Here is a 15,312-nt window from a genome sequence, read left to right as displayed (position 1 = left end):
CAGGGTCAAAATGACATTTCTCCCTCCCACCTCCTCCCCCTCCTTTCTCCAGCTCCATAAAGCAGAAAATGTTGGTGCCAGCCACCTGACAAAGTGTTCCTTCAGGGCCTCTAGTACCTGTGGCCCTCCCTTCCACACACTGTAATTCCAGTGTGCATCTTTAAACTAGCATTATTTACACTTACCCATTTCCAGTACGGTCCCCCAGCTCCCTTCTGGAGCCTATATATTTGCTAAGCTACAGCCTTCCTTTGTGGAAACAGAAATACCTACTCTAGGTTAATACCCAGCCCGGAATCTTATTCTAGGGCAAAATCCTCCTCCATGTGAAGAGATATACAGAGGTAACTGTTTAAATGAGTCTACAGAAATAACAAGGCTAACAAATACCTAGAAGATAGAAGAAAATAAGGAATTCAAATATTTGTTCATATTTTTTTGGCTACTACAATAATTTTTCATATAAAGAACTTAAAACAGTTACCTGCATGTCCAGAATTACTTATATTTTTTTCCCCTCCTCAGATCTGCAAAAAATCTTCTGTTAAATGGATTGAATTTAAAAGACTTCAAATACCTGGATAAGACAACACCATCCAGTGTCAGGAAGCTGGATCTTGGAAGATGCAGGTTCTGTTATTCCTGAAACTCATTTTGATATCTCTCCCTGTCTCAGGTGTCCCTACTAAAAACGGTGCAAATCTTCCTCCCATCCCTACAATGGATAAAAAGGGAGAGGGTGTGGTTAGTTGCTTGAGAAACATGATGTAAACAAAGCAGCTGAACTATTTCCATGTAGCTTCTAGAAGGAAGCTGACAATTATCTAGAATGATTTTCACATATTTCAGGTATCAGATACTAGACAGAATAACTCATGCTACCAAACCTGAAACAACCATTGTTTTTTCCAGAGTGCTGCACTTGCAGCTGCACTCAGGGTCACAGTGCAGGAATTTCTAACCCTGACCTCCAGCCAGCTCCTAGACTGGTCTTGCTGATAAAGATCTGCTGCATCTCTCAGATTCACAGGTTTGCTGGTTTGTCTTTTTTTTTTTTTTCCCTGTAGAAGCTCAGGTATGATTTTATTTTATGTAATTCATGTCTTAACCAGCATATCTAACATGACACCTTGCAAGTGGATATGTAAGCCAGCTCCTTTATTTCTGAAGCAAAGCACTCTCCAAATCCACTTTGGGTAATTCATTGGTTCTGCTAACTCCTCTGCTCTGCACAGATTGCCAAGGGAGAACAATAAATACAGCAACAGATGCATAGAGAATTTTTGCTCTTGACTATACATCATATTTGAGTAAACAGAAATTAGCAAAAGGGCAGCCAAGTATCAACCATAGTTCCTTAGTCTGCAAATTCACTTATTTGCAGCACGTAAATATTTCTTATTCAGGTACAAGAGCTGGAACATAAAGAAATCTCCAAAGCAGTTACATATACACACACACACACGCATATATATATATATACATTAAACAGCCAACCTTAATGTCCTCCCCTTACTCCACACCTCTGTGAGATAGAGCTATTTTGGATGCAGTGTTGGGTGAGAAGCATTTGGAGCATTTTCTGAAATAACTCTGTCACAAACAAATGAGAAGAAAAATCTACTCTGTCAAACACAACATCGTACTTCTTCATCACTGTGCCACAACAGGACTTGCATCTGTCAAGGAAATAGCAGGTGCTCCAAATAAATGGAAGTGTCTCAGATTCATTCAGTGAAATTGATGCTGTCAGGGTGCTCCTGGAGGAGTGAGAGGTTTGGGTGAAGCAAAGCTGTTATTCCCATTGTTCCTACACAGGTGAAGGTTATTGTACTTTTGTGCTGAAAAATGACAGTGGTTTAACTTTGAAGGAGTTACAGGCTGTGGTATCAAATAATGTGAGATGAAAGATTTTACCTCGGGATAGCTGATAGGAATTAACCTTAGGTAAGAAGAAACTAGGAAAAAAAAGAAAAGCCACCTGTACAGTGGCTGTTGGGAAGTGACAGTCCCAAATAAATTCTCAGTGAATGGGGGTCTTCTGCACAGTATCCAGCATCAAAGCAACTTCACCTGCTGAAACACTTTGTCCCCATTCCTATAGAAATGCTAAAGGTCAGATCAGCCCCCAAACTGCTCTACTTCTCTTCTTCTCCAGTGGTCTCTGCAAAAAGGCTGTAAGGAATACTATCAGGATTTTGGGGAGCAGAGAATCATGTTTCAATTTATCTGTTCACAGTATGTTTATCAGATAAACAGAAAAGTTAATTCCCTAGAGAGATCCATCCAGTACTTTTCCAAAGTGCTTTATGCAATATGCATACCCTTAACTTTGCTTTGAAAAGCAAAGAAGAGCTGTGAATTTCCACATGAAGATGTCTTTGCTTCAATTAATAACAGCACATAATTTTGGACTACAGCTCCCCAAACAGTGAAAAGCTGCTTAGTTCTCTCTCCAACAGATAACTGAGGCTGACTGATTAACAGACTGCTTGCAAACCAGCAAGAAAAGATGTTGCACTCAGAAATCACTGCTGCCTATTTAATTTTTAAGGTGTAAAAATTAGGATCTTTAAACAAATCAAAGCAAAGAGTATGCTTTGAATAAAAAGCTTAATTAGGGAGCTTAGCTGGAGAGTTTGGTATTTATTATCAACATTTCTCAAGCACAGCTCTTGCTGGGATGTGAGTGAATGAGCCAGCCCTGAGACCCCAGTATTCCCTCCCCTGCAGAGAGCCCATTGTGGCAGCCTCAAGAGCTCCATCTCCTTGTGCTCTGGTGTGAATTCTGGATCCACGGGGCAGTTTGCCAGCCCCAAACAAAGACTTACATTTAAGAATCAGGGCATGTGATTTAATTAATGAGGATAACAATAAAACTGGCATGCCTTTGTGAAGGGAGCAAGTGGAAAAGAATCATGGAAGTGGAATGTGTCAACTTCTGTATACTTACAGAAATTCAACTACTTAGACATAACATTTGAATTAGTTCTCCTTAGTCTGGGCAAATAACTTTGTAACATCGGGGTTTTTCTTACAGTCATCCTTTGAATGACAGGACTTTGTGGGGCTGGATGGCTCCCTGATAGTGGTGGTGCCTGCAGGAGGCATCTGTCAGGGGCAGAGTCCTGACTCAGGAGCACAGCCAGACACGCTGCTCCATGGAGTATCTGCACTTGAATCTGGCTCACGCACCTGGCATGTGGATCACAGAGCTGGAGAAAATGGGACACTGCTGGGAACAGGAGTGGTGGGGAAGTGGCAGGCAGAAAGGGGGAGGTAGAGGCCAGTGCTGACAGCCCCTGAGCTCTGTTGGTAAATCCATCCACAGCAGCCAGCACAGAGCACCAACCTCTGCTGTGCCTCTAGAGCTTTGCAACAAAGCAGACAAGAAAACTGGTTCAGACACCTCGTCTTTGATAACAAAAATGGGACAGCACAATGAGAAATTATGATATTAAGCAATTTTCATTTGTATAAATATGGAGACATATGGACCAGTAGATTTTTATACTCACAGGTACATGTGAGTTTCCAATATCACTTTGCTTAAAAAATATATTTAAAACCCATAAAGAGTTAACAAAACTTACCATAGAATGCAAAAAGTCATAAGACACCTCTTATGGAGGTAGGAGGCTATAAAACTAGAACAACTGAGACTTTATGAGACAGGGGACATGCTCACTTGTGAACAGTATTAAAACATCAATTTTATTCAGGAATACAGAATACATTTTTGAAGATTTCCAGTTTACAAAAGTTTAAGATAAGGCTGGCTTTCAACGTACCTCCATTAAAGCATTTAAGTAACTTCTCCATTTCAAGTTGACAAAACCCCTCAAATCAGGGGAAAAAAATAAAAAAGAGACAAATAAAGGCCACAGTCCTGTACTGGGATACATTCAAGCAGAATCCAGCACAGTATTGAAATTCTTCCTGCAGTCCATATTTTAGTCCCTGGGTGTAATATAACTGTGTATTAATAAAAAAAATATTGCAGATCTAATATGAACTGCAAGAAAAGCCCTTGTCTTACCACTTTAGTTCCAGGCATTATATGCAAAGTAGCTTCCAATAAGCAACAGTTAAAAACAGTGCTTGTCATTTGATTACCACATTAAAAATGCAGCATTAAATTTTTTCTTCATTTGTACAATTTTAAATATTCATTAAAAACCAGAATCAGTGTCCCTCCATCCTTTTCATCGTTAATAGTTTTCCTTATCTACTAAAACCATTTGTCTTTGCTAAGATGTCTAAAAGTAAAGAGCACAAGATTAACAAGCTGCAGCATTAATTAAAGTGAGAGTCATCTCTTTCCTCCACTTAGTTTTTAAATCTATCACAAGGGCCCTATTTGCTGTATCAAAGTGAAGTGGTGTAAATAAAACTGATCGGCTTAAAAGTAGGAAGAAGGGATGCAGTTATTTAAAAATTGCAATGTAGTCAGTGTTTTTGTGTATGCCACTGCAGACAAAAGCCAAGAAAATGATTCACAGGCTCTCTTTTAAAAGCATTAGTGCCAGTTTTCCATTTCCAATACCAGAGAGGTAAACTGCAGTTTACCTTACAAGGAACTTCAGATTACTATCAAACAGAATCAGTAATGGCTTGATTTTGAACACACAGTACTCTGATTTCAGCGGAGGTTACATACACTTGAAGCTCTGAATTTTGTTTATTTATTTTTAAATTACCTTCTTTCCAACATGCCTTCATTTACTTTAAGTAGAGTTCTTCAAACTCTTTTGTTCAAATAGATTAATAGCTGCACTGAGAACTACTCAATACAGTGGTCACCATTCAGTACAAATGTAGAAACAGAATTTGGCTCTTGAAGAGAACTTTAATTGATTTTACTTTTGTAAGACTGAGTCTTTGAAATAACATCCAATTGTTTAAATACTAAGTAGAAAGGAAAGCTCTTGGATGACTAACATCAAACTAAAAGGTTAAGAACAATTGCATACAATAGGATGATCAATTCCAATTCTACGTGTTACTGAAAAGAAACCCTACCATGTCATATTGGATGAACATTTAACTTCAGCCTTACAAGCTGCAGGATTTTCAATGAAATATTTAATTTCATCAGCACATTTCCCAAGGATTCCACTGAATAATGCAGTGTAATGCTGTATTAACACACTAGAAGTGACACATCATAAACAATTTCTGTGTGATACTACAGCAATTTCCAAAGAAACCAGCCTAGCAAACCTGTTCCACAGACCAAAAAATGGAGTAAGACGAGCCACCCCAAGTTTTAGCATGCCTTTTTGGAACAAGATACTGAACTGCTGCAGTCCTTGAAGTTCAGTGGTCCCCACAAGTAACAATGAAGAGGAAGACAAGACTTGTTGCTCTTTTTGGATCTAGACAATGATATGTAACACCCAGAAATGCAGGTAACAACTTTTCCAATCAACATTCAAACAGAAAGGCACAATCCTCTTTTTAAGTTGTGTTCTCAAAAACTAGAAGATTCCTATACAAAGATAAATACACCCTTAGCTGGAAGGGAAAACATAACACCATAAAGAATGTTTTTTCCTTTTTTTTTTTTAAAAGTCCAGATGGATTATCTTAATGCAAAAATTACATGAATATATACATCCTCAAAGAGTATCTTTTTTTAATATATATATACATATATGACAGTGACTGATACAGAAGACAGAAGAAACAGGCTATATTCACTCTTCTACTTCTTAGCAATGCAAGACAACATTTTTCAGATGCCATAGGCACACTATTTGGGCTGCATACCCTCTGGTGTCTTAGAATACACATGGTGAAACTCAATCCCCTGTGGAAGGCTTGTCTGAGGGATACTGGAAACAAAGATTTAGTTTTATTAATACAGCTTTAGGCAACTTTAAAATTAAAAAATACCTAATTACAATGAAACTACTACAAACTCTTTCAATGGTGTGTTTTCAAGACCAATATAAAGTTTCTAAAACTGCCAACAGAAAATCACTGAGGTTGATTCTGATACAGCATAACAGAACTCTTACAGAGGCCAAGCAGAACCTTAATGAAAGGCAAGAGGGACAGCAGGGTCTAGTGATCACAGGAGATGTCCCTGAATTCACCTGTACTATTAACTCCTTCACATACCTGAGTCTGCTCTACCTGCAAAACAAAGAATAGCTGTCTGTGAATAGCTCTGTGCATTGACAACAGTCTGCCCATGACCTTGGTCAGTCAGTAATAAAGCTAAATCCTGCTTTGTGCAGGACAGCATAATTACATCACTTGAGCTCTCAGCAAGGATGAAATCTGACCCCTCTTGTACATTACTTTGCAAGGACCTAGGAGATCTTCACCAATGCACTTCACCACAGGCTGCCTAAGCCTGTAATGAAAGCTGCCCTTAATCTGCTTCCAAAGTCAGCCCAGCCCATCAGCATTAGAATTCTCCAGGACTCCCCACCATGTCCTCAGTCCTGGAATGACCTGTGCTTGTAAATCTATCTGCAAGATATCCCTGCCTCAATAGAATCCAGAGCTGGAAATGAAAAAAATGCAACCCAAAAACCAACAACACCCTAACCCCCTTCTTTAAATATTCAGGTGTATTTATGAGAACTGAGACCGAACTTGAGTTGTTCTCTTACCTACATTCCAAATTCTTGGGTTCTGAGCATGTAACCTTTGGGCAAAAGAATCTATCTTACAAAGATGGGGAGGAAGAAAGCAGAAGGTGTGGGCAGTCAGCTCCCTTCAATTCATTTAAACAGCAAAGTCTGTTTAACAACACTGTTCTTTTACATAGAAAGAGTGGGAAATGTGGGATAAACAAATACAAATAATTTTTCAAGGCAAATTGCCCCCCAGACAAGAGGAAGACACTGCACTGTGTTCTGTATACTAAGCACAAGTATGGCACTGCAGTGGCATTTAAATTCTCAGCTTCTTCCCTCTTGCCACTCTAAATGCCTTTATCTCAGAAGTGCTTTCACACAGTGATTCAACAAGGTGCACTGAAACACAGTGAGACCATTACAAGACTTAGGACAGAACAGACATAAATAATTCTGGTTTTCTGCAGAAGTTAGAATTTCAACCATTTTTCATATTCAAATGAATGTGAAAAATGCTAACTCTGGGAAAACCAATGAGTTTACCAAAACCAAAACTTTGACAGTTTAGAGTTCTTGTGCTGTAGGAGAACTAAACCCAAGTGATACACTGTGTACATATCTACATATAATATTACACATGTGTATCCATGCATGTACACATACATGCTGTAGATGGGATGCCAAGCCCAACACCTCTCCCTGCATGACCTGCTTTCAGGTATTTTGCAAATATAACAAACTACTCATTGACATTAAAGCTTTCTGCACTGGGTGTTTGCCTCACACCAGTTTTGGTGTTGAAGATTTTGCTGGAACAATCTGGGGGTTTGTTTTGTTGTTTAGTTGTGGGGCTTTTTTAAGGGGGAACACGTTATGCCACACAGGAAAAGAAGTCTTGCTCTGTTGTTTTGAGAAGCTTCAGTGCCTCTATACTCAGCCTTGACATTTGACAGATAAGCCAACCTTTGTGGTGCTGCTGAGATAACCCATGCAAATTTGGCCTAGATACTGGCATCTGGGGAAAAAACCCTTGCTTAGCCAGAGTTGTTGCATCATAACAAGCTGAAACCACCTTCACAGGCCATACAGAGATGGGTCAAGTAGGAGATTTTCTGCAATTTGGGCACTGCCAGGTGGCTGGCATTGGGCACCAGACCTCCAAGCAGAAGACTGCCTCTCATGTGCTTCAGTGACCACCAGTTGGCACCAGACAGTAAGAAGAAACAGCTCCCACGTCGGCAGGATGGAAGGCAGTCTGAAAACAAGAGTCCTGGCAGAGTTGTCATGTGCAACTTCTGTAAATATTATACACACACATATATACATTCATATACAGTAAGCAGTCCAATAAATACATCACATCAGTTCTTTTGACAAAGCACTGATGTTTCTCTTACTTGTCTGAACCAGAACTTGCTCACAGAAATATTGTGGAGACTGTGACTCTAGGTTTAGCTCTCCTTGCTCAAAATGCTAAATTCAAATATTTACTCAGTGTGAATTCAAAGCAAGTCATCAGTCAGGCACATGTCCCCCTGAAATCTATTAGCCACAGCAGCTTAACCCACACAGACACAGTAATTGCCTTCTGGCCATCCCAACTACTGGAGCAGCTACACTTCTCTTTCAGCAATGTGGCTGACCAGAGGATCACTCTGATCCACTGTCCTGTCCAGCAGAGTTCTGTGCCCATCCATGCTGCCATGGCTGTCTCTGTTCCAGCTGTTGGATGTGCCCACAGGACTTTCTGCCGTGGGGGTGTCTGTGCTGGCCAAGCTTCCCGACCGAGAGCGGTAAGGAGGAAGGTCTGGCTGGTCTGGGGATTCAGATTCGGAACAGTAAGGTGGTGGAGGAAGGTCAAACCAAGGTGGTCTGCTGTAAGACACACAACAGAGCAAGAAGTTACTGAAAACAGTGGGACAGAAGACAGTACATAGCATTCCAATGATGAAAAAAAACCAAACGGTATTTCTTAGCTTTTCAATTATGACACATATCAAGAGATCTCAGACCTGTTCACATTATTCGGGTGATTTCAAAATATCCACACCATCACTGGGAAGCAAGGTTTCTGGCCAAGGTGCAACATAGTAATTACAACCTGTTTAACAATCCACATGAAGAGTTAGATGCCTATAGACTTCCAACAAAGCTGGCTCAAAGACAGGTGTACAAGAGGTAAAAAACTTTTCTGTTTAACATTTACACCAGAGAAAACACTAAAAGAAGTAACATTAAGTGGTGGATTTACACCTATAGATGATGATGTGAACAGAAAAAAAGTTCCAAGAAAACCTCCACTAAGTGACAGAGATTAATGGCTTACAGTCTACAAATAAATAACAAACTGAGGTCTCCACACTGACAAATCACTTTGGCTGTCATGAGATCACATACAGAGCAACTATTAAGTAGGCACAAGCAAGATAAGAACTGCATTTAGGAAAACTGCTCTGTGGTTCTGATAGCAAGCAAGTAAAGGCACTGAAGGGTTGAGCACATTGATAACTGGCCCTGGGAGCAATTAGCTCTGAAACTGCTGATGGTTTTATCAGCTCAGGTGAGAAGTGATTACAATCTGGACACCTGCTCATTTACTTGTCTTTAATAATGAAAATATATCATTATTATGAAAGTCAACACTAAGACAAGGGACCTGCACCCAAAAGCAGTAGAGAATATAAATTTACTATTATTCTTAAATCCCACAGTTCATACTAAAAATATCAACGAGGTGATAGTGAACAATCTGAATTGTTAAGGTTTGTACTGTGTCCTTTTTAAGTAGAGAGGATGTCTGCTTACAAATTCTGTTTGGAATGATTTTACAGACAGAGTTTAAAATGAAGGTTAATTATCTACAAATAAAACCGGTGTCATAACTACATTACTACAAAAGCATCATAAACAAGCCACACCCACACCAAACTTCAAAGCACTTTCAGCTATTTAAATTAAGAAGAGTTCTGTTCTTCTCCTGGTAAAAGGTAAAGCAGTGCAGAACAGAAGAATTATACAATTTCTTTATACAAGAATTGAAGAACTCTCTCACCTTTATATACTTCTTGTAAATGACCAGGGCTGTATTTTTTCAGTGTTATGACCTACAACTTAGCTGGGTTTTTTTGGTGAAACTCCAAATTCAGTCTTCACATTTTCATTCCAGACTGGCACAGGCTACCACTACTAGACAAGTGATACATTCTCCTGCCATTCTCAAAATCTTACTACCAACATATGCTAGGAGAACACGACTTCAGTTTGCCTCAAATCCCTTTTAATGCCAGTAATTGTGGGGGTTATATTGTTGGTTGGATGGTCAGACAGACCAGGAGCTCTCTATTTTCTGTTCTTCAGGTTTGTAGTTTATTATAAGAGCGTGGGTGTAAGAGTGAGTGTAGAGCATGGAGAGTAAGACCAAGGGGGTAAGAGAGTAAGAGGTAAGAGAGAGATTTCCCATTTACAATACAGTAAGTATTCTTCTATGATGAATATTCTAATTTCCATTAACCAATCTAATACAGTATACTAATTTCCTAATATTTGCATGCAACCTATAGGAACTACTAAATTACCATGTTTTATGGCTTTCTAATCTGTAACCCTTATCTTCAGACCTTTCCTGCCCGGTTTGGGACAGGATGTCTGTTGGTTCTTTGGTATTTGTGGCATTTGGTATCATCTAAACAAAGGAAGAGGCCCCAAACCTTCACATGGCTGTTTTCAGCCTCTATGTCGAAGATTGCTAACATCTCTATTTCATTTATTGTTTCAGAACTACTCATAAGATTTTTCTACTTCCTTCCCAACAAGTAACAGTAAATGGACCTGAGGACCATGAACGTTTCATAAACAGAAGGAGCTCAGATTCACTCAGATTTGACCTCTGTTGAAAGCAGCAGCTGGGGGGAGCAGCAGCGCAGATGACCAGAGCTGCAGCAGCAGAGGGACGCTCTGGGAGCCCAGAAGCAGCTCCTGGACATACCTCTGGTCGAGCACGGCCTCAGAGTAGGACGGGGGGGAGTCCAGCTCCGCCGGCCTGCGGCAGGGCTGGCTGGCCACGTACTGGACGCCGCTGTTGACGTTGTAGGTGACGCTGCAGTGGTGCGGGTGGTCGAGCACCACCAGGCGGGACAGCAGCACGGGGTGCTGCAGCCGGTGCACCGGCAGCGCCATCAGGTTGTTGCGCTTGCGCTGGTGGTGCAGCACCAAGGCCAGGAAAGCCACCACCAGCACGAAAATCACAGAGCTGCCGACGATGGCGTAGGTGATGCTGGGGTAGTACAGCAGCTGATTCTCCGAGGTCACGTAATCTTGGCCGCTCCCTGCCTCTGCAAGACAGAAGGGAAAGGAAGCCTGAGATTGGATTCAATGTAAAACTGCTCTTGGCCTACCCTGTGTGACAAAATAAAAGTTTTCCTTTTCCCTTCAGATTCTGAAAAATGAGCTTATTAAAAGCACAGTATGCAAATTGCAGATTGGCAGATTATCCCTCAGTCCCTCCTCAACGCAGTAGTGCCAGCACATAAACTACTAGGGAGAGAGAAATTGAGAAAGAGGAAAATACACATCATAGTAGGAAGCATGAGCGTTACCATGGGAGTATCTCCCCCACCCCTACCTAACAGTCATAGCTTTTGTTTCCAGAGATGAGACACCCAGGTCCAAGCCATAACCACAGTACCTCAGCTGCACCTGGAAAAGCTCAGTAGAATCAGAGATGTAGAAGGCACAACATTTTTTTTTTTTCTTAACATTCCTGTGATACCATTTAAGCCTCATGTTCACAAGATCATGCAGCCACTGAGCAATATATTTTTGGGCAGGAATTCCTCTTTCTGTGCAGCCTGTAATTCCTTATAGCCTCAAACAGACTATTCTGACATTCATCTACCTCAAGAAAAATATGAGGCTGAGTAAAAACCATACCAAACCAAACAAACAGAACCCCAAATCCACACAATTACAAGAGGATGATCCATCCAAATTCTTAAATTCCTACTGCAGAAGACTGGCACAGTAAGTCTTGGCATATGATTTTCCTTTCTTTTCCCTATCAAGCAAAACTGCTTTTCAGTCATTCAGAATTGCAACAGAGCAACAAACATATTTCTTTAACAACAGATAATGAAATATACACTGACTGCGCCCAGCACAATGGAAGACCTTTGCTCAAGCACCCATTGTTTTCATCAAGATGCTTTAGGTATCTCTCTCAATATTTGATTTTGGTGGTTTACTTCCATGGTTAAACACCAAACCACAATTTCCAGCATCACTAAAAATAGCTTCTGTATTTGTCAATAAGATAATACAACACAAAATGGCTAAAGCTTTAAACATCTCCATTTTAAAGCATAGATACTTTCATAAGAAGAGATGAGATGGGGGAAAATAACCTATCAGAACTAAGAAAATGTGATTTCTTCACTATGAGAGTAGTGAGGCACTGGAACAGGTTGCTCAGAGAAGCTGTGGATGCCCTATCCCTGGAAGTGTTCAAGGCCAGGCTAAATAGGGCTTTGACCAACCTGGTCTAATGGGAAGTGTCCCTGCTTACAGCAGGGGGTTTGAACAATATTGTCTTTATGGTTCATTCCAAACCAAATTATTCTGTGATTTTTGGCCCTGCTACCAACTATGAAAACTACCATCAGATAGAGCTGTTCTACTGATGATGCCACTACAACCACAGACCAGAGCTTTCCAGGCCAGCTGCAAGCCAGACTTTTCCTGATACTTAGTGCAACACCTCAGGGAGGATCTTTGCTAACTTTATTTCCCTGTGTAACTGTGCTAGAGAAAGCAGAAATCACTGCTTCCAGTCAACATTTGGTCTCCAGCTCACTCAGCAAAGCAAACCAAGTCTGCATGAGGAATGTAAATGAAAGCAGAAGGAAGGAAAGGAATTGACATGCATTAGTAATTTTAATTACAGCTCATCACATATTACTCTGGCTCCTTCAATACACTCCCTAAATTCAACAGCTGAGAAATGAATTCATGTCATGTATCACAGACAAGGGCCAGCACAGGGAATATAATGACAAGCAGATCATCTTTATGCAAACATTAAGAAGTTTATCTGCAAGGACTGACCCATGGATGAATACTACTACCTGCAGCAAGTGCAAGGAAGGTAAATCTATTATGACATCCCAGTAAAATACCACAAGACTCTCATTCAAATTGGCTCAGTGGTTACAGTGCATTGGCCTATGGGTGAAAACAGGATGCCTTGGCAGACTTGATGAGACCTAATTAGCTACCATGAGGTCATTCTGCAGCAGCACAGTCTCTTTTCTGTATAATCCCTATCTTACTAAAAGGGAGGAAAAATGAGAAGTGAATTATCAATGAACATTTTTTCCCAAACTTTTCAAGTTATCCACCTGTTTAGGATAGCACCATCTAGGTCCTACAAGAACCACTTCTATAAATCCAAACAAGTTAACTAGACTGCTGAAGAAAAACTGCTTTGTCAAAAGTCAGATGAGATCTGGTGAACAGCTTTAGAAAAGTCTGAAACAAAACATCTCTTATCTGGCTTTACAATCATTTTCATACAACCATTGACATATTTTGCAGAGATTTGGGGTAACTTTGCAGTTAACATGCTGTTAACTTTGGGATGATTTGGGATTACTGTGGCTAATGAGTCAGTTTTGCATACAGGAGACTTTTACATTAAGTTTTTGCTTTGTTTTCCTATATACCTGATCATATTGAAATAAGTAATTTTTTAGAACTCCTTGATAACAGTTGGTGGGGTTTTTTTTGTAGAGCCTGATGAATATTCAGCTGTTTGGAAGGGAATGAGGGGTGCTGAGCTGAGACTGACTGATGAACTTCTATCCATTGTGCACTTGATGTAAAAGAGAGAAGGTGAGATACAGAGAACACCTGAAAACTCTCAGTTGGACATGCACGACTGCTTAAGGAAACAAAATCCATGACTCTTTAGCTCTGCTCTAATAACTTTCAGCAAATGTTTACACATCACAGAAGCCACTGAACTGAATTTCTTGGTAATTCAGTTATCCTCTCCCAGGAGAAGCAGGCATTATCCAGGAAGGTTTAAAAAGTTCTATCTGCTCTACTACTAAGTGCAAATTTATGAAAAAGAGTGAATGGGTAAGCAAATTTAATTTAAATTCATGGATTATTTATTATTTCCTCCTTTTTTCCCTTAAGAAGACCCGTTTTCTATCATGCCACATATAAACAGTTTATCAATGCCACTTATGCCTATTAAACCCTAGTATCTGGGAAGTGCTGAATTCACAGATTAGAGATTTTTGGAGTGTAAAAAGCCTTGTGAATAATTTAGGAAAATACTGATAAAGGAAACATAGCAGGTTGTGCTCAGAGGTCTATTTTATTGACTGTGAACAAATTTGCTGTCTCAAAGTTTCAGAAAGATCTGAGAGCAACTGCATTAAGTCTGCCAGACATAGGGATGAGAGGCTATTATTTTATCTTTCACAATCCTCTGCTTAAGCCTGGCTTTTCACAGTTCATTGGAGAAAAAGCTTTTGAAATACATAATCTGAGCAGACATCTGTAGCCTTAATGAGCACGAGTCACGGTCCATCTCCAACAAAGATGCTACTGTAACAACACATTTAAATTCCAACTGGTTAAAGTGCAAAGCTGCAGCTTGGAAGGTTAAAGACAACAAAAATCAAATGCAGACAGACAGAGCCTCTGCACACTATTTACTTTCTGTGTTTGGAGCTCTTAGGGCACCCTGCTAAGTCTCCAACATTCCTATAAAATTTTTCATCCTTCATGATTTTATGTGGCAAATCAAGTCTCACATAGATTTTGTGCACTGAACTCTCAGAATATTCTTTATTCTAGTGATGTTTTTCTAGCTATCTTTTTTTCCCCTATTGCCCTTCTCAGCGTTACAAACAAGACCTCTCTCAGACAACACAGCACCTTAACCTCATGAAGTCTCATGCCAGGTTACCATTGTTCCCCTCCTGAACAACTTCACAGTTCCCATAGACACCAGAGACAAGGATTTGTTTTCAACTGCATTCAAAGCGTGTTTTTGCCCTGCTATGGGTTTCTCTGTTTCAGGCACAGAAGAGAGATTCACTAATGGAGGTGTTACACATACTAAACAGACCTTATCTATGGGAAGTGGCCAGAGAAATACAATACGATTACATCTTTGCTTAACAGGTACTTGGTAAATGGATGAGACTTCTGGGAGGGCACAAGGATGAAGTTCTTCCAGATATGTCTATAACAGAGATGGCTTCACAAAGACAGACAATGGCCATCTACACAGACATCCTGGCTTCAAATGGCACCAAGGTTCTCCTGTGTTTAACTCCCTGCTAATCACAGGTGTCCTTAATGCCCACAGATCAGAAACGCAGCAAACAGAACAGCCCTCAATCTGAGAAACTGGAGCAAAGGGTGGATCTATTCCCAGCGCCTGAAGCTGCCCATCAGGTGATTTTCTCCACCTCTGCCTGGCTCCTTGCCTGGCTATCCTCACCCAAAAACTAGATAGTGATGTTCTCATGTTCTCAGGACATTCTCCAAAGCTCTTTCATACTGACAAGAACTACATTTTCCTGAAAAGTTTAAGTGTTACAAATATTAACCAGAAGTCTTAAATGCCACTGGATGCTCTGTCTTTACCTATTCTTTCAGGTGACTGGAAAGACAGTAATGACCTTGCCTGCATAAACATAGTAGG

General features: G+C 40.3%; 1 protein-coding gene across 2 annotated transcripts in view; it reads right to left on the bottom strand.

Annotated features, from left to right (window-relative positions):
- Nucleotides 1–3,693: 3,693 nt before the first annotated feature.
- Nucleotides 3,694–15,312, bottom strand: part of LDLRAD3 (low density lipoprotein receptor class A domain containing 3) — a 102,430-nt gene continuing 90,811 nt past the window's right edge. Inside the window, exons 5-6 of one of the 2 annotated variants that reach the window (XM_056493674.1) lie at nucleotides 10,579–10,924; nucleotides 3,694–8,468 (exon numbers count right to left, since the gene is read on the bottom strand). In XM_056493674.1, the coding sequence (XP_056349649.1) occupies nucleotides 8,207–8,468; nucleotides 10,579–10,924 (608 nt within the window). In that variant the 3' untranslated portion in view covers nucleotides 3,694–8,206. The remainder of the gene's footprint in view (nucleotides 8,469–10,578; nucleotides 10,925–15,312) is intronic. The other variant, XM_056493675.1, reaches the window with a different exon arrangement.

This window comes from Oenanthe melanoleuca, chromosome 5 (genome assembly GCF_029582105.1).
Source record: "Oenanthe melanoleuca isolate GR-GAL-2019-014 chromosome 5, OMel1.0, whole genome shotgun sequence".
NCBI lineage: Eukaryota > Metazoa > Chordata > Aves > Passeriformes > Muscicapidae > Oenanthe > Oenanthe melanoleuca.
Note: the sequence above shows the minus strand (reverse complement) of the source record. Positions and strands in the feature narration are given on the sequence as shown.